Source organism: Megalopta genalis, chromosome 5, assembly GCF_051020955.1.
Source record: "Megalopta genalis isolate 19385.01 chromosome 5, iyMegGena1_principal, whole genome shotgun sequence".
Classification (NCBI taxonomy): domain Eukaryota; kingdom Metazoa; phylum Arthropoda; class Insecta; order Hymenoptera; family Halictidae; genus Megalopta; species Megalopta genalis.
Genome location: NC_135017.1, coordinates 17,480,779 through 17,504,307, shown reverse-complemented (window position 1 = coordinate 17,504,307; position 23,529 = coordinate 17,480,779). Strand labels below are relative to the sequence as shown.

At 47.1% G+C, this 23,529-nt stretch overlaps 2 protein-coding genes across 6 annotated transcripts in view; one reads left to right on the top strand and one right to left on the bottom strand.

Annotated features, from left to right (window-relative positions):
• The first annotated feature begins 2,016 nt into the window (after positions 1-2,016).
• On the top strand, positions 2,017-5,474 carry LOC117227418 (uncharacterized). The gene is made up of 6 exons (XM_033482616.2): positions 2,017-2,621; positions 2,777-3,069; positions 3,235-3,378; positions 3,461-3,575; positions 3,700-3,874; positions 3,955-5,474. Exons 1-6 carry the CDS (start codon positions 2,409-2,411, stop codon positions 4,092-4,094), a joined length of 1,080 nt encoding a protein of 359 aa, XP_033338507.1. The 5' UTR covers positions 2,017-2,408; the 3' UTR covers positions 4,095-5,474.
• Positions 5,475-11,297: 5,823 nt separating this feature from the next.
• nAChRa3 (nicotinic acetylcholine receptor alpha3 subunit) overlaps positions 11,298-23,529 on the bottom strand; it is an 82,273-nt gene continuing 70,041 nt past the window's right edge. For 2 of the 5 annotated variants that reach the window (XM_033482637.2, XM_033482638.2), the window contains exons 6-14: positions 22,149-22,258; positions 21,270-21,450; positions 19,445-19,560; positions 18,552-18,720; positions 15,934-16,070; positions 15,313-15,471; positions 13,166-13,348; positions 12,428-12,641; positions 11,298-11,659 (exon numbers count right to left, since the gene is read on the bottom strand). In XM_033482637.2, the coding sequence (XP_033338528.1) occupies positions 11,462-11,659; positions 12,428-12,641; positions 13,166-13,348; positions 15,313-15,471; positions 15,934-16,070; positions 18,552-18,720; positions 19,445-19,560; positions 21,270-21,450; positions 22,149-22,258 (1,467 nt within the window). In that variant the 3' untranslated portion in view covers positions 11,298-11,461. Of the gene's footprint in view, positions 11,660-12,427; positions 12,642-13,165; positions 13,349-15,312; positions 15,472-15,933; positions 16,071-17,174; positions 18,204-18,551; positions 18,721-19,444; positions 19,561-21,269; positions 21,451-22,148; positions 22,259-23,529 lie in introns of those variants that run through there. The other 3 variants (XM_033482642.2, XM_033482643.2, XM_076521770.1) reach the window with 3 other exon arrangements.

The following is a 23,529-nucleotide window of genomic DNA, read 5'->3' as shown; positions in this document are numbered from 1 at the left end:
CCTGACATCGAGTTTAGAATACCTCCTCGCATATCATGTGCTCCTGATACAAAATTTCGAAATTTTCCCGGAAATTTTCGAAAAATTTCGGAAAAAGTAGTACGAGTCAATGTCAGGCCAGACATCCGAAAGAATACCTCCTCGCATGTCATGTGCTCCTGATACAAATTTTCGAAATTTTTGGAAATTTTTCGGAAAAAGTAGTACGAGTCAACGTCAGGCCAGACATCCGAAAGAATACCTCCTCGCATGTCATATGCTCCTGATACAAATTTTTGAAGAAAAATTTTTGGAAAATTTTCGGAAAAAGTAGTACGAGTCAACGTCAGGCCAGAAATCCGAAAGAATACCTCCTCGCATGTCATGTGCTCCTGATACAAATTTTAAAGAAAAATTTTTTGGAAAATTTTCGGAAAAAGTAGTACGAGTCAACGTCAGGCCAGACATCCGAAAGAATACCTCCTCGCATGTCATGTGCTCCTGATACAAATTTTAAAGAAAAATTTTTGGAATAAGTAGTACGAGTCAACGTCAGGCCAGACATCGAGTTTAGAATACCTCCTCGCGCATCGTGCTCCTGGTACAAATTTTCGAAAATTGGGAGTTTTGTCGAAATTTCAGTAGTACAAGTCAATAATAGGCCAGGCAAAGAATTACGAGAAACCTTTTCGAAGAGTATCATGTTCTCCTGATATAATTAGCAAGTAGTTTATGTCAATGGAAAGTCAGATGGAACTATCAGAATGGGTGTGAGAGAGAGAGAGAGAGAGATTGCGTTGATGTGGAAGAACTGTGGAAACGATGGACAAATGAGGAAAGAAGTGTGAAAGGGAGTGGCAGGTGATAAATAATGAATACAATAGTTGAATTATAATTATATATTTATTATGTAGATTATATATATTATGTATACATTAATTAGATTAGAATTTGTTGCATTTGCTGTTCGAAATAGTGGTCACAATGTCGGTGCAGGTGATGCTGGCGGAGGTACCTCAGGTATGGCTAACACACGAAGTTAACTTCCATTGTATTGTCACCAAACACTGACCAGGTAATCGTAGAGGTATGCTATGGAGGAGGAGAAGGGTATTGAATCGTTCGATTCTGCGTTAAAATTGAGTGGCCCTGAAAAGGGCCGATATAATTGTTAAAATCTTCCATTGTCGTGGTTCTTCGAGATCGTGGCTTTTTACTTCTTTTCTGGTTCTGCAGGGCACAAGGATGGAATGAATCGTAATGCTGATTCTTCTTTTCGATGTAATTTCGATATTATTTGTATTTCTACCAGTAAAAGTTCCAGAAGAGATCCTAAACAATGTATCCGTAACCATTCGTTGCATATATGTATTGTAATCCATTAGTTATAAACAATTTTCCATTTCATGTTCCAATATGAAATATCGGAGCAAATGATTCGTGTCACTTTGTACATAAGAGATAAAGTAAAATCCGGCACGAATTTTCTGCTGCTTTCAAACAGCCTAACAGCGCCAATTTCGTGCAGCGGCAAAACGCTCAAACTATTCGTCAAGCAACAGTTCCCTGCAATTCGCCGCGCGGTAACACTGATGCGCGCGACATCTGTCGGCGAGTATTGATTTAAGTTTCCGCCGCAAACTTGGGACACTCACCGACAGATGTCGCGCGCACGCAGTGTTACCACGCGGCGAATTGCAGGGAACTGTTGCTTGTCGAACAGTTTGAGCGTTTTGCCGCTGCACGAAATTGGCGCTGTTAGGCTGTTTGAAAGCAGCAGAAAATTCGTGCCGAATGTTCCATTGCTTCTTACGAGAGAAGCGGCACGAATCATTTGCTGCGATATCGAACGATTGAACATAAAACTGAAAATTGCTTATCATTAATTAATTACAATTCGTGTGCGCATAAAATTGTTATCGATGCGTTGCTGGAGGTCTCTTCTAGAGTTTTCAATTGTAAAAGCGTACACATTGTGTCTCCGGAGTCACAAAATGAATGACCTTTGTAGGGGTGTTTTAGTTCGAGCGCCACTGACTATAGGGATAGGGATAAAGATAAATGGTTTTGGAAAATCTATAAATGAGAAGATGGTTGAATCGAATTCTATAGTATTTTTATTTTTACAAATTACAGTGTCCTGGTCTCGCCACAGGACTCGTTGGTAAGACTCTTTCTAGCGGGCCCTGCCGTAGACACGGTTACGTCGGTAGGATGGACGGAGGCCAGTATAGTATGTACAAATCGATGTTAGGCTGCTTGCAGGAAAGAAGAGTCCATCTGGCCGCGAACACCGGAGATAACCTCCACATTTGACATCCCTGACGAGGTAAGTAATCCATCTGGCGGCGAGCGCAGGCGGCAGCACCCTACAAGCAGAAGTGTAGCAGACCTGACCAGAACGAAAACAGACATTAAAGGGGTTGAAAATGTTGGAAGAGGTTGCAAACATTTGGGCCGTCGGGCTGCATTCGCTTTTCGATGTCAGCGTATTTAAGCCGATGGTTCCAAATCTCTGGGACAAAAAGGCTTTCGGTATGCAACAAATGACCGACACGAAAGTGAAAAAAGCCGACGTGCTCCTCGGTTACTTGATTCTTTTGTGGGTGATCCTGTACCTCATGTATGAAAAGTGCCTTAACGTAAGTTCCATGGTGTCAATATGCAGGCTCTTTGCCCCTATCGTGTTCATTACCGTATTTATCGAATGTGTGTTTATTTTGGGATAATTTCAAAGCACGCGAATAGAGGGTAACAAGCTTACATTTGATACTTTTCATTTCATTTATTAACATAGTCACTACTACGCCGTATGCGCATACCATTGATGCAACGGAGTAGAGTAATCGAGGCTGTGTGGAATTGTGGATTTTGCTTTGGTAGCGTGTGTTATCTAAAATCATCCACGATCACAACTCTAAATATCTTCTCCGACGAGCGGAAAGTAACACACGAAGAATTAGGGGTGATTCTACACAGAAGCTTTTACTTTCATCGAGCAGGAATCGAGATTTTCTGTAACGGAGCTTGGATCAAAGGCTGGACAAATCTGCTGTTTGCCTCGTTCGTCATGAATCCTTACGAGGAAAAGTAAAATACCTTCGTATTTAACAGAAATCTATTATCTTATTCGGTCGTATATTTCTTAATGCTTTGCTCGATCGCTTATAGTATATATTTCTGAATATATTGAAACGCTATAACGTCACAAATTAATTGTCTGCAATGAAATTTGTAAAAAAATCTATTTTACAGGTGGTGTACGATCGTGAGCACTTTCCTGTTTTATAAGGCAGTCGATAGCATTATCGTAAACGTGTGTAGAATTTTATTATGTCTGCCTCAACCCGGTGGAAAGAAGCTACCTAAATTGTTCTTCTTCGTTCACTGTCTCGGCTGGTTGGTATAAGAAAAGGATTTATTAATGTATTTTTTTAAATCCCTCTTCGACCCTATTCATTCAAGGAATACGATTTCTCAGGATATACTTGTACGTACTATTTGTACCAAAACTAATGCTGTGGCCAGAGAGGACCAAGTATACGCGAGTGGAACTTGGTTTATGGATGTGGTTCACGGTAGAATGTATAGATTCGGTAATATAATGAAAATAAATAATATAATAATAATATAATATAATAATAATAAAAATAATAAAACGATGATGTACGTTTTCATGAAAAAAATAACTTTGTTTTCAATAAATATGTGAAATTCTAGGTATGGTTCCGACTGATCGGATGCGCAAGAGCTGTACATTGGCTCGAAATTTGTTTATTTCCGCCTCCGACGCGAGAAGCGATCGAACTCGCAGGAATCCAAAAGAGGCATCGAGAATCTTTGAGAAAAACTGTTCATAGATCGAAGAGGGCAGAACTGTGGCAGACTATGCTCTGTAAGTGTAACGATGCGTATGCACCATAGTCTACACGGTGTTATCAACGATACCAATGATTTGTTCGATCAAATTGTCAGGTGCTGTAGCTATTAAAAAGGAACTGAAAAGGATTCGGCAGGCTAAACAAAACGAGCCCGAATTAACGATCGATTCCGATGAAACGAAAGCACCTGAAATAGAGTCGACGGATGAGATCGGTAACGTACAAAATGATTAATACGATCAGTATTACGAAATTCCAGTTTCTCAGACATGGGAGAAGAAAGACAAAATAATCTAATAATTTATTTACGTACAATACCTGCAACATACTCGAACTACCGTTGATCGAATTCAGAGATTTTCTTTTGAATTTAAATAACTCCACGATATTTTACAGCCAGGTACTTAATGATATCGTATCGCTTGCGAGTTAGATTTAAAAAATCAGGCGAAAAATATTAAAATATTTGAAAAATATTATACGGACACGTGCTTAAAATCGTACCGGTCTTTTAATATATATATATAAAAAAAACAGTATTTAAGAATTTAATGTATCTACGCCCGTTTAGAGAAAAAAAAAAATTGAACAATTCGTACGCTTGTAAGATAAATAGCACGTGTATGCTATAGTAACGTTAGCGCGTGCTCATATCAAAGTGATTAATGAAAGAATTAATTTCGCAGTTTTGTCGCCGCATTTGGTCATTTAACTCGAAACGTCTAATGACCTATTTTATCGTCTATATGAATTTATTGGTCGAACTGTTGCTCGAAAGGCGACCATACGTTTTGTGATAATACATATAACTTGCATGCGTGTAGTGTGCGTGTAGTTACATATCGATGCTGCCTTGATGTCAACGTGCAATAACTATCCGACTCGCAACGGCAAATAATAATGTCTTAATAGCAAGAATTGCTCGTTTCGACCTCGAGTCGAAATTAATACTCGGTACCTGCGTGCTGTTACACATTGGAAGCTATTTCAGTCGGCACGTTATGATTACTCTGAGATTTTATAATTGTTAAATAATACGTCTGCTAATTACGAGCACGGTAACAGCTGAATTGAAACTACTTAACGTTTTACAATATATATATATATATAGGCTAAGCTTTAAACGCGATGCAAACTTTTCTGCATGCTCGTCGTATCGTTGATCCTGCGATAACAGGTAATCATCGGAATAAAAAAGGATATTGTTTATTGTACGATAAGTGCGGGATAAGGAGTTTTGGACTGGTTAATATTATTAATTTAATTCATATTATTATATTATATATAATATTATATATATAATATAATATATATATAATATTAATATTATTATAATAAGAAGCAAATGGTAGTGGCTTCTCAGCGAGAACGGTGGGCGCAACGTTCGTATCCTGCGAGAACATCTGTGTACAGAAAAACGAAAAAGAGAACAAGTACACGATTCAAGTGACACGCAAGTGTTCCTAGATATATAAAGTTTTATTTCCGATCATTCTGGACTGTGTCAATAAAATATAGTACATGTATTTAGGCTGAATTGTTCCACGATGTTATACAGTTTAATGAAAAATATTATAAACGAACGTTGTTCGAATAAAATTGTATTCAATACGCCGACAGCGTACACGCCTCGATAATATATCGCCGTATTTCTAAAAATTGTTAAAATATCAGTTTAGAAACTTATACGTACGTAACACGTTGCATTATACAAATGTATAACGCGGTTTCCCGATCAGACACAACAATTAATGTTAAAATTACTGAAGCGATCTTAACCATTATACGACAATGTCTGAACGCAGAGAGATTCCTTTATCGCGAATCTTTACGGCTGTTACAATCGCATCCTGTTTTTTTTTCTTTTTTGTTCTCCGTGAGACAATATCGACGAGTTATTCGAAGACGAGCGTCCCGTGAAAAATTCGATCGTGTTTCCCTCGTTCTGTGATCGAAGAAACACGAACCACCTATATATAATGTCTCCGACTTTGTATGCCTCTACGATGCTCTGTAAATACGTCGATGCTCGCTCTCCCTCTCTCTCTCTCTCTCTCTCCGAAACGTTCGAAATACCGAAATTGTTCTTTGTACTGTTTAAAATACGAAAGTCCAACGAAACGGATAGATAAACAACGTCGGACGCCCGTCTCGAAATAACTCGCGCAAAACGGTGCGCGTTTTAAGAATCTGTAACATTCGAGAAGCTGAACGGGTAATGTCGAGACAAAGAGTGGACTTATAATAATACTTAAACGATTATTAAACGTTGACGTCTAGAAATCATTCTCGTCGCAGTCCCGAGAAAGTTAGTCCGTCGAAACTAGTACATTGTTTCGTATGGTTTCTCGATCGTGTTAACAAAATCGTGTGTAAAAAGTAGTGATGGTACAGAATCGGATCGATGATAAAAGTTTCTCGTTTAATCATAATGTTCGATCGATTGTGCGCTACACAGAACCCGGTTATTCGCTGCGATGATTACAAACTACGTTGTTTTATTTTATTTGTTTTTTTTTTGTTTCTTAATACAGCAAACGCTTCTTTCCCTGAAATGCGTTGTGAATCTGAGTGCTGAATAAGGCCATTTCATGTGAATGACGACCGTTAAAAGTTCAACACCATTTACAAAATCCCACCCTCTATTGTACCATTCGCTCTTCTCTCCTCGCTCTCTCTCTCTCGCTCTCTCTTTCACGCACGCTTTTTCTCTCTTTCGCTCGCTCGCTCGCATACAGGCACACGCACTCGCTTTCTGTCTCTCCTGTGAACGATAGACAATTGTCCGATTTACGTTAGGTTTTTATAATCGAGCTTACAGACACCGCTCGCAAAATATCTCGCTGCCATATTGTTTCATCGTGTGTGTGTGTGTGTGTGTAACGGTTATTTATTAATATTTAATATATGTGTATCGTTTAAATTGTTTTCACTTACGTTGACAAACTATCACTGCGTTTACCTCTCCGTAAATAACGTGTAATCCGGGCTTTTTCTTTCCTTTAATTCCTCCGCTCGTTCAGATTTCCCTCGCGTCGATCTGTTTTCTTTTTTTTTCTCACGGATTCGCGCGGATCGGTTTCACGCTCGCACAAACGACAATCGAGAAATCGTAACGAAAGAAGGAACGAAAACGAAAAGAAAATCTGCACGAAATTCGTATCGGCGCAACGATCGCACGACAAGCCTCTGTGTTTTTCGTTTCCTTCGTCGTCTTCGTCTTCTTCTTCTTCTTTTTTCCTTCTTCTTTTTCTACGGTTCATTCGTGTTCGAGCTTGTGTCTATCGTCGGCTCTCGCGAAAATATTGAAAATTCTTTGTTTTTTGAAAAAATCTCTCGCAGACGGGTTTCTCCGGGGATTAGTATTCGGGGGGAGGGAGGGATGTTTATCGAGCATATTCTCAATTCGCGGTGGCCAAAGCATCGGGTCGCGTTCGTTCGCAGAATTTTCAATAGTTTCGCGGCCCGTTCGCGCACGGAGCTTTCCATAACGGTTCAGCATTCTCTCGTTCCAAGTAAAACCTCTTTATTACAAACGTTAATAACATTAAGGCTCTAATAACGTACGGCATGGAGCGATTCGTCGACTAGACGCATCCGCGCGGGCCTAGTGTACAAAATTGAAAACAATCTCTATACTTCTTCGTGGACACTTGTGGCTTCGCTGAATTCGCTGAAACGATTTCGTGGCGCTTGTACGTGTACAAAGTGTCTGTATTTCTTTCTTTCTCTGTATATGCGTGTGTTGTGTTTGTCTGTGTGTGTGTACGCGTGTCCAAGGCTGCGATCGATCGATCGATCAATGTATCGATCCGAAGGATGGATCGAAAGGCTCTACGATCGTCGAATCAAGGAACGCCGTCGAAGAAGAAACCTCCCCCCAAAATGACGGGACGTTGTTTGTCGCTGTTTTTTTAAGAGACGTATCTCGTGGCTACTCACATATACTTAACTAGCGGTTTACCGATCAGACTCTACATCGTTTTTCGTTATCTCTTATGTTTTTTTTGTCTTTTTTTCCTTTTCGGTTCTTTTTCTGCTTTTTATCTTCGTCGTTTCTCTGCTCTAATTTCTTTGGCGAGGGCAGCAGCGAATCGAGTAAACGCATGATTGATCTGCCCGTCGGAAAAGTAAATCGTAATTTCGTATCTCGAGGAAGACGATAAATTATTCGAATGCGATCTCTTGTACAATAAACGATTACGGCTCGTACACTCTCGTCTCTTTCTCTCTTTCTTTCGTTCTCTCACTCTCACTCGCTCGCTCTTTCTCTCGCGCAATCTCTCTCTCTCTCTCTCTCTCTCGCTCTCATATTTCTCTGCTTTTCGTCGTGCACGCGCTGTATGTAAAGTTTCTAATGAACGTCCACGGTGGTGCTGGAACGAATTACGATTACGAAAGTTACCTTATTACAAACATATACGTATATATGAGCAATAAAAGTTGAGTCGGTTAAACTTTCTTAGGCCCACAACCGTGTTCCATTCCAGTTTTTGTTCGCAATGTTTCGTCTGTCCCACACGCCCTTCTCAGCGTTTTTTTTTTGTCCCCAGCGTCGAAAGAGAGCTGGCTGCGCGGACATTTAGAATTTGTTACCCCCGGCGAGACAAACGCGCGACCTACCTCCGCCCCGCCCCTGTCCCCCAACCCCCTTTTTTTGTTTCTTTTATTTTGTGAAAATATGGCCCCATTGTTACAGGCTCTCGATGTAAATTTCGGAAACGGTGATCCTCGGTCTGTCTCTGTTCCTGAGTCTGCAACAGGCTTCCGTTCAATCTCGTGCCATCCGCATCGCGTCTGTGTCTTTCTTCTTGAAATCATTTCGACCCGGCAACGGTTTCTCCAACGGTCGATTATTATTCGATCGGTCGATATTTATGGTACGACCGATTTTTATCGGCGACCCGTTGCAAACAATTCCCCCGCAAAAGCATCTTCCCGACGATCGGCCGATCGCGGAAACGAAAAGAGAAGTTTCGAGCCGGTCGTTTCTTTCGCGAGCGTGCGATGCGACTGGCATAAAATTGAACCCTCTCTCTCTCTCTCTCTCTCTCTCTCTCTCTTTAAATCGCTCTCCGTATTAATTCTACACCACGTCGTACACGAGCATCGGTCACCCACTTTTCCTCTTAGAATTTTAATACCTTGTTTTGAAACTTTATAATCTCTCTTTTTATCCGCGATACTAACAATAAAATCGTGGAGCTGGACCGCGTCCAATGCTTCCGGTTGGAACACGTTTCTTATTCTGCGAGCGTGTTGCGGCGGGTTTACGATTCTTTCGGAAGAAACACGTTGTCGAACCGCGTAGAACGCGACGCCGAGAATCGTCGCGGTGGCTTTTTATAGCTCGCGGAAACACTCGATCCGAAAAACTTGTCGAAGACTGACAAAGGAAAAATTCCGCGACGCGACGAGGAGGAACGTTGTGAAAATCCATCGACGCTCGCGCGCTCCTAAGCAGAACAAGAATCCTGTCCAATTTCGCTCGCTCAAAGATTTTCCGTGCTTTCCCGCCGTCTACGGTAAATTCTTCCTAATTGACGCTTTTCGAATTGTGCAACAATAATGGACAATTTCGGAAGAGGAAACGCGATCGTCTCGCAAGCCTCGCGACTTGTTTTTATACTTGTTAACAATACATTTACGGAACTCGTGAAAACGACGGGTTATTATTATTCTTTAATTTACGATTATTCGTATCGCAAAGATACATTTATTAGTTATTTATTCAATTTATATGTTGCCGCAAATGTTGCAGTTAACGTTTGTTCGAAATCAGAGTAAAGAAATTGTTACTTTTGTAAGCTGATATAAAACAGCTGATCTTTGGGCTCCGTAAGTCTAGCGTTAACAATCGATAGCTATGGAAACGAGATGCGAGGATTACGAGATGATCGCGTCTCCACTCCCTGGATTGTGCACAATTTTTGTGCAGAATCCGAGCGTCGATTAGGGAAGAATTGACTTTACTCCGCCAATGTTCCGACGCGCGTTCTACGCAGAGACTCGCACGCATGACTCTCTGGGTGTCCTCGCAGGATGATTCTGGACGTTCTTCGAGCAGACAGCTGTTTCTTCTTTCGGAGAAAAACGTTCGAACGAAATTATTAGGTCGTCGGTGGGGTCCGGACGCAGCTCGCGTAGCTCGACCGGCGAATTTTCTTGCTTCGAAGCTCGTGTTCGCGCGAACACCCAGAGAACAGCGAAAAATCCTCCGTGTCAACACTGTGTCTCGCATCTCCACGTCCCGGCTCCGTGTCCGTGTGCGTGTGCGCGCGTATGCGTTCGAGAATCCTTGCCGCCGATAAATAATAGCCGGCCGTCGAATCGTTCGAGTTCGCGCGAAAAATCGAAGACTCGTCTCGTCGCGCCGAGGCTTCAGTCTTTCAATCGTTAACACCAGGGACGAGAAACGATGACGCTCTGTTTTTGTTTTCCATCTCCTATTTCGCAAAACGGAATCGCGATCTACGCGTTGTTCGCGCGTCGCGAACGAACGGTGCCCGAAAGACGTCGAAAGGAGGAAAGAACTCGCGGATCGCGCGCGCGCGCGTTCCTGCGAAAATGTCGAAAGCAACGTGTGACCGATCGTGTTGGCTCTGTTTCATAAATTGGTTGAATCCGCGGCTTCTCGAAAAAAAGTGTGTCCCGTCGATAAACGGATCGCGGCGACGCGGACGAACCTCGTCCGCCAAGGCCGCGTTCGTTCTCCGCTACGGTGGAGAAGAGAGGGGATCGCTTTGCTTCGTTCTTTGAAAAATAGCGAGGGCTCGGTGCACGTAGGTTCGTTTTTATTGCTTTTCGACACACGTATATATATAGGCGAACGGATTATACGGTACGGGAGAACGACCGGTGCGGCCTTGGCGCATCGATTTGTCCGCTCGCGAGATAAGTTGTTCCGACGAAACACGCCTGGGAATCGAGCGTGTCGACACGGATTGCGCACCGTGCGGCGTTTCTACAGGGCGGAGACACGAGAATCCGGCGATCGGTTCCTCTCTTCCTTCAAAATCGTACCCCTAAAGAAGAACTCGCGAACACCGTTCGTCTCCCGCTTCGCAGACTGCAGACCTTCGCGCTAAATCAAAATGTTCCGCGTCAATTCCAAGCAGCGGCGGCAGCAACAGCAACAGCAGCAGTTCGATGGAGATTCCCGTCGACTTTCCGCGGTCGACTTCTCTTCCGACGTAAATGCAAAAGATCCGCGATCCAGTTTAACCGGAGAGGATAATGCGATCGGGACGAGCTCGCTCGCTCGCTCGCGCGATCGAAAACGCGTCAGTCTCTCGGGCTCGCGCGCGAAAGAGAGGATCGTCTCGCGATTCGTCGGTTCTCCACCCTGCACAGTACAATCCGCGCGTTGTTGACGAGCGACCGAAGAGAAACGTGTGTTTGTCAGCTGGGTGTTGTTGTTCGGTAAATAGTCCCTGGTCAACGTGAACGCATTTTATATTTGTTCCTTGCGCGCTTCTGCGGTACATGTATTCATGTATATATATATATTGTATATATTTATATGTACTGTATATGTGTATGTACTGTGTGTACGTGAGCATGCGTTGTACGTGGATGTAACGAAAATTAACAATTGTCTCTCAGAGGCTCGTGACGATGTGTGGCTTGGCAGTGGTGGAGGCGATCTCGGATAGTCGCACGTCGATCGGCATGCGGTCGTCGTACAGCGTCGGCGCCTGAAGAATGATGCCCGCCGTTCCGACGAACACGGCTAGTGTAAAAATCCACAGGAATAGCCTGTCGAGGACCATCGCGACATACTTCCAATCCTCTTTCACCTGAAACAGAACGTGCTCGTCCAATATGTTTGCCAGACGTTGCGGCGCTAGACTCTGACGCGACTAGCTTCGACGATGCAACCATTGCCGGTGCAACCCCCTCTTATCGGAGGGCATCCCTGCCTTTCGTGGCCGGAACCTTGACTAAACGTTATCCTTGTTCTTTCACGCTGAACCTACCGAGTCCTAAAGTAGCCAAGATGTGTACAGGGTGTCCCGTAATTGGAATTGTCCTCGGAAAGGGGTGGTTTCTGAGATTGTTCGAAGGAGCTTTTTATTTGGCGAAAATGCAATCCGCGGCTTCGTTTGCGAGTTATTAACGGAAAACGGTGACCAATCGGCGGCACTGGGCTTTGCAACGATGAGAAGATTACATTTATTTAGACCTCTCGCTCATTTTTATTATCATACGTGCTTGTACGAAGAAAGGCTCGGTAGGTTTAGCGTTAAAATAGATAAAGGTCCCAGACTTTAATCCCTGATTCGATTATAAATTATGACGGCTAGGCATTATGGTGCCAGGCGGCTAGGTGTCGCCTTGGCAACCAGCAATTCCCAAGTATTCTATTCTCTCCGGTTCGGGTGCTACCTCGAAAAAAGTGTTAGTTCAAGATTAATTCGAAGCACATCTTCGTCATCAGCGTGTCGCGGAGAAGCGAAAGGACCCTGTGTAAAAATTCGAAACTCGGATCAATGTTCGAAGAGTGTGCTAGAAATTATTCACGTGATTGATAATTGTAAGAGGCGAGTGCCATCTGCGAAACGTACTCTAGTAGAGTCCTCTTCCCTCTTTGTATGATCGGCGATAAAACGAATGCCTTCGATGGCCTTGTACAGTTCTGGGCAGTGATGCCAATGATGAAGCGTGTTACAGAGAGCGTCCACGCTCTCCTCAGTCGGGAGTTGCGGTGGAGGTGCGGCCGTGGCTGCTGGCGACCCGTGGATGCGGCACGCGCTTCCCAAATTCACCGCCTCCAATTCCCTGCTCGGTGAAATTCTTTTACATTATCAACGAACCAACCACGCCGATTAACTCTAGAAAAACTGGCCGCAAAATCTCGATCCTCCCGCGTCCTCTAAGAACGACGCAACGCTTCGATCACCGGCGATTTCGTTTTATCGACGCGCCGACCGCCGTCGCGTTCATATTTTTCCGTGAATATAATAATATAATAATATAACAATATAATAATATAATAATATAATAATATAATAATATAATAATATAATAATATAATAATATAACAATATAATAATATAATAATATAATAATATAACAATATAATAATATAATAATATAATAATATAATAATATAATAATACTCGTCTTCGACTTCGACATGGACATTGGTTTTCGTTCAACTCGGTAAAGCGTTTCGACGTTGATCCGGTCGGCAGTCAACGCGTTCGCTCTACGAAATCGCATTGGAATTGCGATCGTCGCGCGTCGAGAATCGAGATTTTCCGACCGATTGTTACATCGTGGAATAGCTTTGGTTACGATACCGAGGGTGTAATTCGTCCTGCGAATCGAGACTCGGGAATAAAACGGAGGATTCGACCAGCTCCGACGCCGAAGTCTCGACGAACAAAGATGGATCCCGTAATTCGAGACCGTTGCACGTTCTAACCATCACGCGTTGCCCGTGATGGCCGGCCATGCTACGTTTATCTATCTGGTACTGCGGCCTGTTCAACAAGAAACAAAGAATCGTTATCGTCGATACGGGACAGACCTAGTTGCGGCGATAGAAAACGGGCGAATACGGTCATTTCTCCCGGAAAATGCGGAGCTTCGGGTTGCCGTGAATTTCCCTGTGCTACGCTTTTGTAATTTATTGCTACGTCGATGCTGAGGGCCGCGGAGTCGAATCGTGACACGTGGCCTCCGAATTGCCTTCGAATTGCCTCCGAATTGCCTTTGAATTGCTTCCGAATCGTGTCACGTGGCCTCCGAATTGTCTTCGAATCGTGAAAAAGAATAAAAATAAAAAAATTAAATCATCGTATTTATTCTAGCATGTTGGCCGCTGCCTTTTTTTGCCGTTTGCCCAGAATTTCTATAAAAGCGAGCCGCGAGGCCCAAAGAATCGCGTCCTAGTATTCTCGGATTTGCCGGTTTGAATTCCGCCCACCGAACATTTCTGAGAGAAATAACCGTACGCGCGTTTCCCGGTAATTAACAACTATTCTTTCCAACAACACAACAGCGACATTACTCTAGAAAAAGCGAGGAGATGCCGCTACGAAACCGCTCCGACTTCTTCAGCAATTAGCAAACGCTCGTCTAGCTACGGCAGCGATAACGTCCTACGAACGATCCGAAAAGCGACGAAACGCGCGCCGTCGTTGTTAGGACGTTACTGTTAGAGCAACAACATTGCAAGTGCTCGAGACTGGATGAACAAGCAAAGGCGGTCTAATCCGTCGGCGGGAAAATATGCGGGATCGAAGGGTGGCGAGCAAACACGTTAACTTTAAGGTTTCATTGTTTCTACGATGCTTTCCGGCAACGCGTTACCAGCGCGAAGCTTGCGCGACTACGTTCTACGCGCGATCGAGTACCGTTTCATTCGTCACGATGCAGAAATGGTATCAAGCGCATACGTTTATGAGAATGCGCGTATCGACGTCCAACGCGAGCAACGATTTCGCGGGCATGGTGTCGATGCCAGTGCAACGCCGAGAACGCAGTGCAAAGTGTTTTCTATGTATAGAACCGGCGTCAGAATTCATCGAGGTTGCCGATTGAAAAACAAATTGAAAAAGCGCGATTCTCTTTCTCGGTTGTGTTCCGTGTTCTCCGAATCGTTCTTTATCGACGCCGTTCGTTTTCGCCTATCGGTTTCTCCGGCGATTGCTTCGACTTCGTTAGCGCGCGGCCTCTTTCAGAGCCGATTGACCACTCGGCTCGAGATCGCGGCGCGCATTCTCGATAAAACACAATCGCGTTATCGTTGGAACTTTATCGATGGGAGTCGACAGAGATCGTTCTACGAAAGATCGCGGTCCCGGCGTTAATTAACGAATCGCGCTCGACCGCTAGGCTTTCGCCTAGAAATACAAAAGTTAAGTGTTCATTCTAGCATTGCTATCTATTCATATTAATGTACACCGGCATGATGGCCGCTGCCTTTCTTTGCCTTTCGCCCCGAATTTCTGTAAAAGCGAGCCGCGAGGCCGGAAGAATCGCGTCCTAGTATTCTCGGATTTGCCGCTTTCAATTCCGCCCTCCGAACATTTCTGGGAGAAATAATCATAGTCGGTGTTATCGAATCGACTATTATTTTGGACGACGGTGGACCCGGCGAATCGGTGCTCTCGAAGCCGAGTGGTCAATGTTCGAATCGACTAACGATCGACGCGAGCAAGTGTCTTGTCCGGTTCAAGTTTCGTATAATGGTCCGTGTCCAGCAATAAGTTGAATTCAATATGTATACGTGCGTGTGTTTGTGAAAGCGAGAGAGAGAGAGAGAGAGAGAGAGAGAGAGAGATGAGAGATAGAGAGAGAAAGAGAGAGGTGGTTGGTGTGCTAATGGTTGCAGAGACGACGTGACGGTAGGCGTCACGTCCGAAGCCACTAATGAACGTTCTAATGCTGGTTGGCATAGGCCCAACGGTTTGTCGAAACGCTCGTAGGAATGATATCTTGCCTGGAATCGTAATCGGATTTCTTCGAAGACGTATTATACCTGCGCATCGCCAGTAGTCTTGGCAGAACATGGATAAAAACACGACGGACCCACGGCGCCATCACGTGCGTCTGTGGCGACCGGAAGTGAACATTGAGGACTACCACGGTTACGCATATACTGAAACGTTACGGGTCAACGCATCAAATCGAATCCGCCGCTGTCGAACACAACAAGAAACAAGGAGCAATCGAGTGTCACAGTTCAAACGTACGCGGCGCATTCGCGAACGGAACCGGCCGCCGACGCGACCGCGTCTTCTCGAATGCGCCGCGCGCGTTCCGACCGAGCAGGAGCCGTGCCGCGTTCAATCCTTTCGATCGGCGGATCTTCCAAATTCGGAATTTCATAATCGCAAAGCGAACAAAATCTCCGCGCTTCGAATGGGGGAGGCCGTTGTTATCGATCGATCGCGGAAGGGTTGAACGCGCCTCGGAAATCGTGAGAACGATTATTGTCATTCGTCGGCGTCAATTATGTCCGTTCTGCGGCGAACGCAGCGTTCACCGGCGAATCCTCGTCACAGACCGGCGAACGCTCTTTCTGTTCTCGTAATATACGTACAAGTATCGATGATAATACCTGAAGGTGTCTAGGATCATGGTGAAAAGGACGAATTTACCGAGAAGCGGTACCACGAGCGATGTGGGCGGGATGATTTCGGCCAACAGGAGGAAGAACACAGTCAGCGACAGTAAAATTGAAATTGATAGGCTGACCTGCAATCCGAAAAAAAGAAACGTCGGCGTTTGCATATATAATCTCGGTGTCGAAACGAACCGGAAGGAAACGAACGAAAGAAAAAGCCGAGCAAAGAGACGCGGGGAACGCAGTGCAGTAATGTCTCCCTCTTTGCGCACAAAAATGGACAATTTGCGAAGAGGAGATACGATTATTCGTGCCTTGCGGCTCGCTCTTATAGTTGTTCACAATCGGTAATTATAAAAAGGAATTGTAATGCTCGAACAATGGGATCTCCATGAGCGCCAATTAGGGAGACGTTACTGTATGTATGTATCTCCCGCGAAGATTCTCGCGTTCGATCGTCGCGCCGGCGAAGAGACGCGAGGGAAAAGGGCAGGGACCGGGAGAAACGATCGAAGGCAATGTCCAGATCCGATTTAGAATTTGAAGGGCATGCTCGAGGAAAACGAGTCCGCCACAAAGAGACAAAGAGGAGCCCCCTCGAGGATAAGTGCGACGAACAAAACGTTCCTTTCATACCGCCGTGACGGAGAATCGCGTCGCGCGAAACGTGTTAAGGTCGCGCCGTTGCTTCTTCTAATGCCGTTCCGAATCGCTTCCGCCGCGATCCACCAAAATCCGGAAGACCACGAATCCTACGCGATCTACGATGTCGAGAGAGAGAGAGAGAGAGATCGTTGCGCAGAGCGAAGGGAGAAGAAGCCTTCGTTTGCGTCCGCGGTTCTGCCGAGATCCCGCGGTCCTCTTCTTAGGCCTTGTGCTCGCGCGATGATCTGCGATCGAACGAATCGAGGTGTTGGGACGAGTGAGAAAGAGAGAGCGAGAGAGAGAGAGAGAGTGAGAGAGGGAGGGAGGGAGATAGAGAGAGAGAAAGAGGTGGCTGGGAATGGCACGCTGACATCTGACCTTCTCTCCCCAGGTTTTTTCTTTCCTCCCCCCGCGGCCACTTTACCTTTCGCTTGGCTTTTTCGAGCGAGAACAATACGACTGAATTATAGAGGCGCGCACACGGCGCAGCGCGGCTCGGCGCGGCGTCAAGTGGGTATCGGCTCGAGGTCAAGAGTCCACGAGGAATGGAGGCCGAGCGGCATTTACAGGTCTGCATTCCGGCGTTGGGTTTTGATATTTGACCCTCTCCACCTGGAATCCGTTCCCGATCGAACGAATCGGCTTCCCGCGAAATACCGACAGCCCCTTCCACCAGCAAATCAACCAGCCACCCACTCGGATCATCTCTCCTCGTCGTTGCATATTTTCACTCCGCCCGCGGTTCCGTTCCGTTCCGTCCGAGGCTTCGTTTGGTTCGCGCGTCGCGCCGAGACGTTCCCGCGGCCGATTCTTCGCCTCCTTCGAGCAGAAAGTGTCCGGTTCGTTGTGCAAGGTTGTGTGAACCCTGGCCACGCCGATCTCTGACGGCTCGTCAGCCCTTATCCTCGTCGTCCAAGAGTCTCCGCGACTTTTTCGCGGCCGCCGCGCTTCGTCGCGCCGCTTTCAAAGGCATTTTTGTCACTCGCGCGATCGGAGATCGGCGCGAGAACGCCTCGAGCGGACCGCGCGCGACTTGCTCCGACACGGTTATCGATAGTTTCGGTAAACTATCCCCGGAGAAGCCTGAACGGCGAATGATTAAATCACGAGCACAAGGACCAAGGAGTTCGCCGTCGAAACCCAAGAGGTTGCGCCGCGCGGCCTCGAACTTAGGGGACGGAGTAATCCGTCGGAAAAGCAGGCGAACAGTTTGCCGATTCGTAATCGTAAATTCAGGGGAGATGAGAGACGCGAGGCCGCCGCGCGCGAAGTTTGCTCGGAGAGGGTGGGTGATGCGTGACCCCGGGTTCGAAGGGAAGGCCGAAGCGAGCCCGCTCCGAAGTCTCGCCACGTCAAAAATTGTCGGGTTAGCGCAAGTTTAATCTCGAACGAAAGAGGTAATTTCCTGGAAGCGAGGAGATAATCGCGTTGCCGCGCGATGCTCGATTTAAGGGCGGAATTTTCGAGAGATCAAAGGGCGCTGCGTGAATTCTTCGTGTTCCGTGAACGACGATACGACTCCCCGAAGATCGATACGACGACCGTGGTCGAGAGGAGAATTCGTCGTTTTTTTTTTTGAAGGGACGAAACATCCCCCGAAGACCGCTGCAACGACGGACCTGTAAATTCTGAAAGTTTAATGGACGGAACAACCCCTAACGATTAAAATAGCCGGCGGGGGAGGGACCGGTATCGATTTTCGCGTGTTCGGGCCTCTGAAAAATCAAAACAGAGAGAGAGAGAGAGAGAGAGAGAGAGATGTTTACGGGAGAAAGAAGCTAGTTTCCTTTTTTATTTTTTCGGGCCGGGCTTCGCGGTGTCTCCGTTCACGGTCGCAGACGAACAAAAGGGAGAGAGAATTTATTTGGGACGCGACGCGCCGTTCGCGGAAAAATAGGAAAATAAAAGCGTGGACGCGCTCGCGCGCAAATGATAACAAACGAGTGGTAGAATTTCAGATAACTCACCTTCTCGCCACTGTCGCTTGGCAGGTAGAAGACCAACACCGTGAGAAACGAGATACCCATGCACGGTATTATAAGGTTGACGGTGTAAAATAGAGTCTTCCGTCTCATGGTGATGTTGAACGTGATGTCGAGGTAAGGCTCGTCGCAGCACGTGTAAAATTTTTCATTTCTGAAAATGAAACGCGGCCAGCGCTCCTGAACCGTCCCCTCCACCTATCCGAATTCTCGTTGCTCCGACGAATTCCGTTCCCGTTCCTGCTCCGTTCTGTTCCGTGTTCCGTGTTTTTTCGTGCTCTATTTTCCGTTTCGCGGCGGCCCCTGTGTGTAAACTGGCGAGACCGATGGGGCTCATCGCGCGGGGGGACCGGCGCGCGCGAATTCTCGTCGGGACTGCGGGGCCGCGGAGAACGAGAACCGTGTCCCGCTAATTTGATTACGCTCTTTTTCCTCTCGTCTGTTTGTTGTTTGTTAGCGGGCTCGACCGGATGAAAAATACACTGGCACGCCGTGCAAAACGGAGAAACGAGAAAAGTGGTGTGCGCGCGCGGCAGGAAACATTGGATTCTTTGGCCGAGCAAATATTTCGTCGGCGGAGGTATAAATAACGCCCCCGGGTAACTGTAATTGCCGAGGAAACAACGAAAGAGAGAGAGAGGGAAAATCGAAGCTGCGCCGATCGGAGCAACGCGAACGATTTCGCGAAATGAAACGCGAGTCGAAGAGCCGCGCGAACAAACGACCGGAGAACGATCGAGCAGCCGCGAAGTCGAATTTCGATTTTCGACGGAGACGCGTACGATCCTCGGAGCAACGTTTAGCAATTAACTCGATTATCGGATCGGCAGGAGCAGCTCCATCGAGTGGTCGGTTCGTCGCGTAAACTGAAGACTCACCTCACGGCTGGGACTTCGAGGATGTCCCACTCGACGGAAGTGTAAAACTCCGACAGATCGACGCCGATGTCGACGACATTGCTGCCACGGATCTCGTCGATGTGCCTGAGATCGACCTGCGGAACGAACAGCGGCAACAACACTGTCTATTTATTGCTAGCGATTAAATCGTTCGCTTAACTTAAAGGACCGCTTAGCTTCTGTGCAGTATACAACGCGAAGGGCGGGGGTCGGTGACACGCCGATTTTTCGATCGGCTTCGATGTTTCCGCTGGGAGGAGAAACGACGCGACACGAGATACATATCCGCAACGGTTGCTACCATTAAATTGATGCGCGTTCAATGGACTACAGATATCGCGATACTAATGCGGAGATTGGATTTCACGCAACCGAATACGCGTGTAAACTTACACCGCACACGATACGCGGACGATAACGCGATTAACCCTTCGATGGATGCGCTGACTCCCCGGAAATTCCAAATAACCGGTCACGAGCGACACCCGCGCCTACTTGCCGAATGTAGCGTTAGAAAATTGCGACGAATTCTAGGAAGTTACGCCCGTCGGACGATATCGCGTAATCGCGTTCGTTCATGGGAGCCGAAGGCGAACGCGTGCCGGCGATAGCGTTGACGTTAAACGTTCGGCGTTGCATCGATGCACCGTGGCTTTCCGTTGCGTTACGTTTCGCTAGCCGATCAAATAGATATCAGGGCCTTGAAACCGATCCGCACGGCCCTGGTGCGAATGCGCCCGTTGATTCCATAGACATAGCAGGCCGAGGCCCGCGCGCGCGCGGCCTCGTTAATGGTATTTATGACGTTCGACGGGAACGCGACCGAACCGTTCCCGTTGCGGGGACTGGTTGTTGTTATTTCGAATTTATCGGCCGCAATTAGAATACAATTAAATCGGTCGTTCTAACGAAACGGTCGCGGCAACAGATATCCTCGCGACGCCCCCGCGCCCGTTTAATCGATACATTAACTCCGCGTTTAATTACGGCAATTTACGTTCGCGCTTGCTTGCGCGCTGCCTCGGTCCGGTTCGGGCTGCTTCGGGCTCTAAGACGACCCTCGGGGGACCGACCCGCGTCGATTACCGTTCGCGATTCTTCGCGGCCGTATCGCGGCAACGTCCGCCAATTAATTTCATCGACGAAACTCGATCGGAGACTGGACGCGCGCGATTAACCCTCGCGTCGCGCACCCTCGCCCCGGAAACGGTCGCATTGTAATTTTCCGAAGCGATCGCGTCGCGGCGTTGGAATTTGACGCTCCGGCCGGAAAGCGATTCGTTTCGCGAGCTCTGATATCTGCGGTAGAGTCTCGAAAATCGAAGCGTTTAAGCGTTTCGATCGGGAGCAGAGGGTTTACCGCGTCCAGGAAGCGGCGAGAGAGCCGGCCGTCCCGGCTCCGATCGTTGTCTCGAAGGAGTAATCAAGGATTCCGGCGCAGTTTACCAGGCTAATCCCGTTAACTCGGGCTTAATGGGCTGAAATCGATGGAAATATCGGGTGCTGCCGCGGCTGGCCCGTCTTTCCCACGAGCGGATCAAAGCCTTCCGGCCGCTTCGATGCGCGGTCTAAGATCCGGCCCCCGTGTCCTACCCTCTCTCTCGATTCTCGCGAGATCCGCTTTACCGTATTTCTCGACCCGAATCGGCCGGCGTTTCTTCTCTTTTTCTTCGCCGCCTTTTACCAGTCTTTACCGTTCCCCGTAAGTTTCGAGCGGAATAAACCGCGCCCCCCGGACACGGAGAATGGAGGATCGGGGCTCGAAGAAGTTTCTCCCGGCGGAAATAAAAAGGCGAAACGTTACCTGGAAGCCATCGTAAGTCCACGAGCCGAACTTCATGACGCACGTTTGCTCGTCGAACGGAAAATATTCGACGTCGATCTCGCAGGAAGACTTGTATATCGCCGGTGGCTTCCATTCGACCCTACCTGTGTAATTCAGCGTCGCCTTTGTGGCCAGCGTCACCTCGAAATTACCGTCGGCACTGTCCAAATGGTAAAACACAAAGATTGTTTCACTCGGGATCTTTTCTCCTCTCCCTCTATACGCTCTAGCGTTCTATTCGCTCGCGAACGGAGAAAATTCGATCGCGAAGCACGCGACGTGCTCCGGCTTTCGTTTTACTTGATGAACGTACCGCAGCGATCGGTCGATCGGCGACACGCTCGACAATGTTTCTGTCCGTTCGATGGATAAATCGTTCGAGAGATACCGTGTGTGGGGGAGCATCGAGATTATTCGGTGTCGGCAGCGAAATCGTATTTCACGGCGAACGATCAAGAGTTTACGAGCTGATTCGTATCGCGGTTATTATATTACGTAACGAGCAAATTTAAATTTCAGCGCCGATTCGGTCGTTTAAATATTTCATTAATCGGCGCGAAGCGCGGCCGTATTAATATTTCCGGCGAGCGTTAACGAGCGGACGCAATTTTACAGGGTCCGGGGGCGAGTCGAGCCCATTTTACAGCCGTGTGCACCTCTCGGTTCTCCTCGGGGCGGCGGGGAGCAAACGCAACACGCATTCGGGGATTGTCGATGGCGCCCCGCCAAATAGTTTTTAACGACAACGCCGGTTGCCATTGTCGCGATTTCGATCGGAAGCACGGATAACGCCGGAATCGCGGCGCGTAATTGCGAACGATTTTCTCCGTTCGGATTCTCGTGTTCGGGGTGTCTTACTTGTTGTACAAAACTATATCGGGCCTCCATATATGATCGGATGGCACGTGCAGCATTTCCACCCCACCATATTCTTTCGGATCCCACTTTAACTTGTAATCGTACCATGACTGCGAACAGAAGGAGCAAAGCTCGATTACCTTCGCTAAATCTCCGCGCGGCTCTCCGTGGACTTGCACGAAAAACCGCTGCTGTCAAAACTGCAATTTTCGTCGGAGCCTGCCGAACTCTCGTTCCACTCGCGCGAGCGTAACGCGCCGTCCATCTCGTGGACCGCCGAGAAATTCGTTGAAAATTGCGAACCCAGGCGCGGAGAACGACTAATTAAACGTATCGTAACGAAATCGCGGGAATATGTCGGCGGAATACTACCGATCGACCGCAGAAAGTTGGTCGTTCGGAGGCTAATTAAAAACAACAGCGAACGTGATAACAGGCGAATTAAAAGACGCCGAGCTATTCGCGGACGCTTTCGATCGTTTCGACCAGATTTCCACGGATCGAGATCGATCTTCGCTTCGGGAGAAGGAAACGATCGCGAGAGAAGACCGTATCGACGTCTGCTTCGACTCTAATTTCAATGGGAAAACGATTGTCCGCTGTTCGCGTTTCTTGTAAAAAAGCGTTCGCGAGCGCAACACGCCGCATATTCGAACGAACGGCGAACGCGAAGCGAATTAACGAGGTCCGGTGAAATTTTGTCGTTCCGTGCGGACCGTTGAATACGCGGGTTAATAATAACAATGATAATAATAATAATAATAATAATATCGCTTTTATCGCGTATTATGCAAGCGAAGAGAGCCAGCTGCGATAAAAGTCGGACGAGAGGTAATATAATACAGAATATAATAACGTAACGCAGAGGGAACCCGGTGCTCTCTTGCAGATACAATAACTCCTATTTACCAACTCCGGCCGGGATTATTTATTATGAAACGCGTTGCACTCGCGATGGATCTGGTCGAACGGAAAGCGGTCCCCGCGTACTCGCCAGCGAAAGCTGTGCTCGTGTACCGAACATATAAAAGATCATTTCGTTTCATCCGTTCCGATCCCGCGATTGTTACTCCCCCGCTGTTTTATAAGCGGAACCTACGGAATACGTATTACCGTCGTTACTTTTATTGCGTTCGGAGCACAGCTTCCGGTCGTCGATCGTCGTTCGAACGCTCTCGAGCTCTCCGTTCGTAGCTAATCGTTCGAGAGTCTCGAGCCGAAGCGCGTCGATGTTCGTCGTACGAGCCGTTCGCCGGTCGTTTCGTTCGGGGAGGATCGAGGGAAAAGGATCGAAAATGATCCCGCGAAATTGCCGAGACGGCGGGGACGCGTCGATCGGGTTTAGAAACACGGTGTGTAATGCAATCATGCCGGTCAATTT

Bases quoted from the DNA above. Each gene is read 5' to 3' on its own strand.
- LOC117227418 (XM_033482616.2), top strand. From the start codon at position 2,409: ATGTTGGAAGAGGTTGCAAACATTTGGGCCGTCGGGCTGCATTCGCTT. The intron at 2,622-2,776 runs GTAAGTTCCATG...TTATTAACATAG, and splicing joins TGTATGAAAAGTGCCTTAAC to TCACTACTACGCCGTATGCG. The intron at 3,070-3,234 runs GTAAAATACCTT...TCTATTTTACAG, and splicing joins ATGAATCCTTACGAGGAAAA to GTGGTGTACGATCGTGAGCA.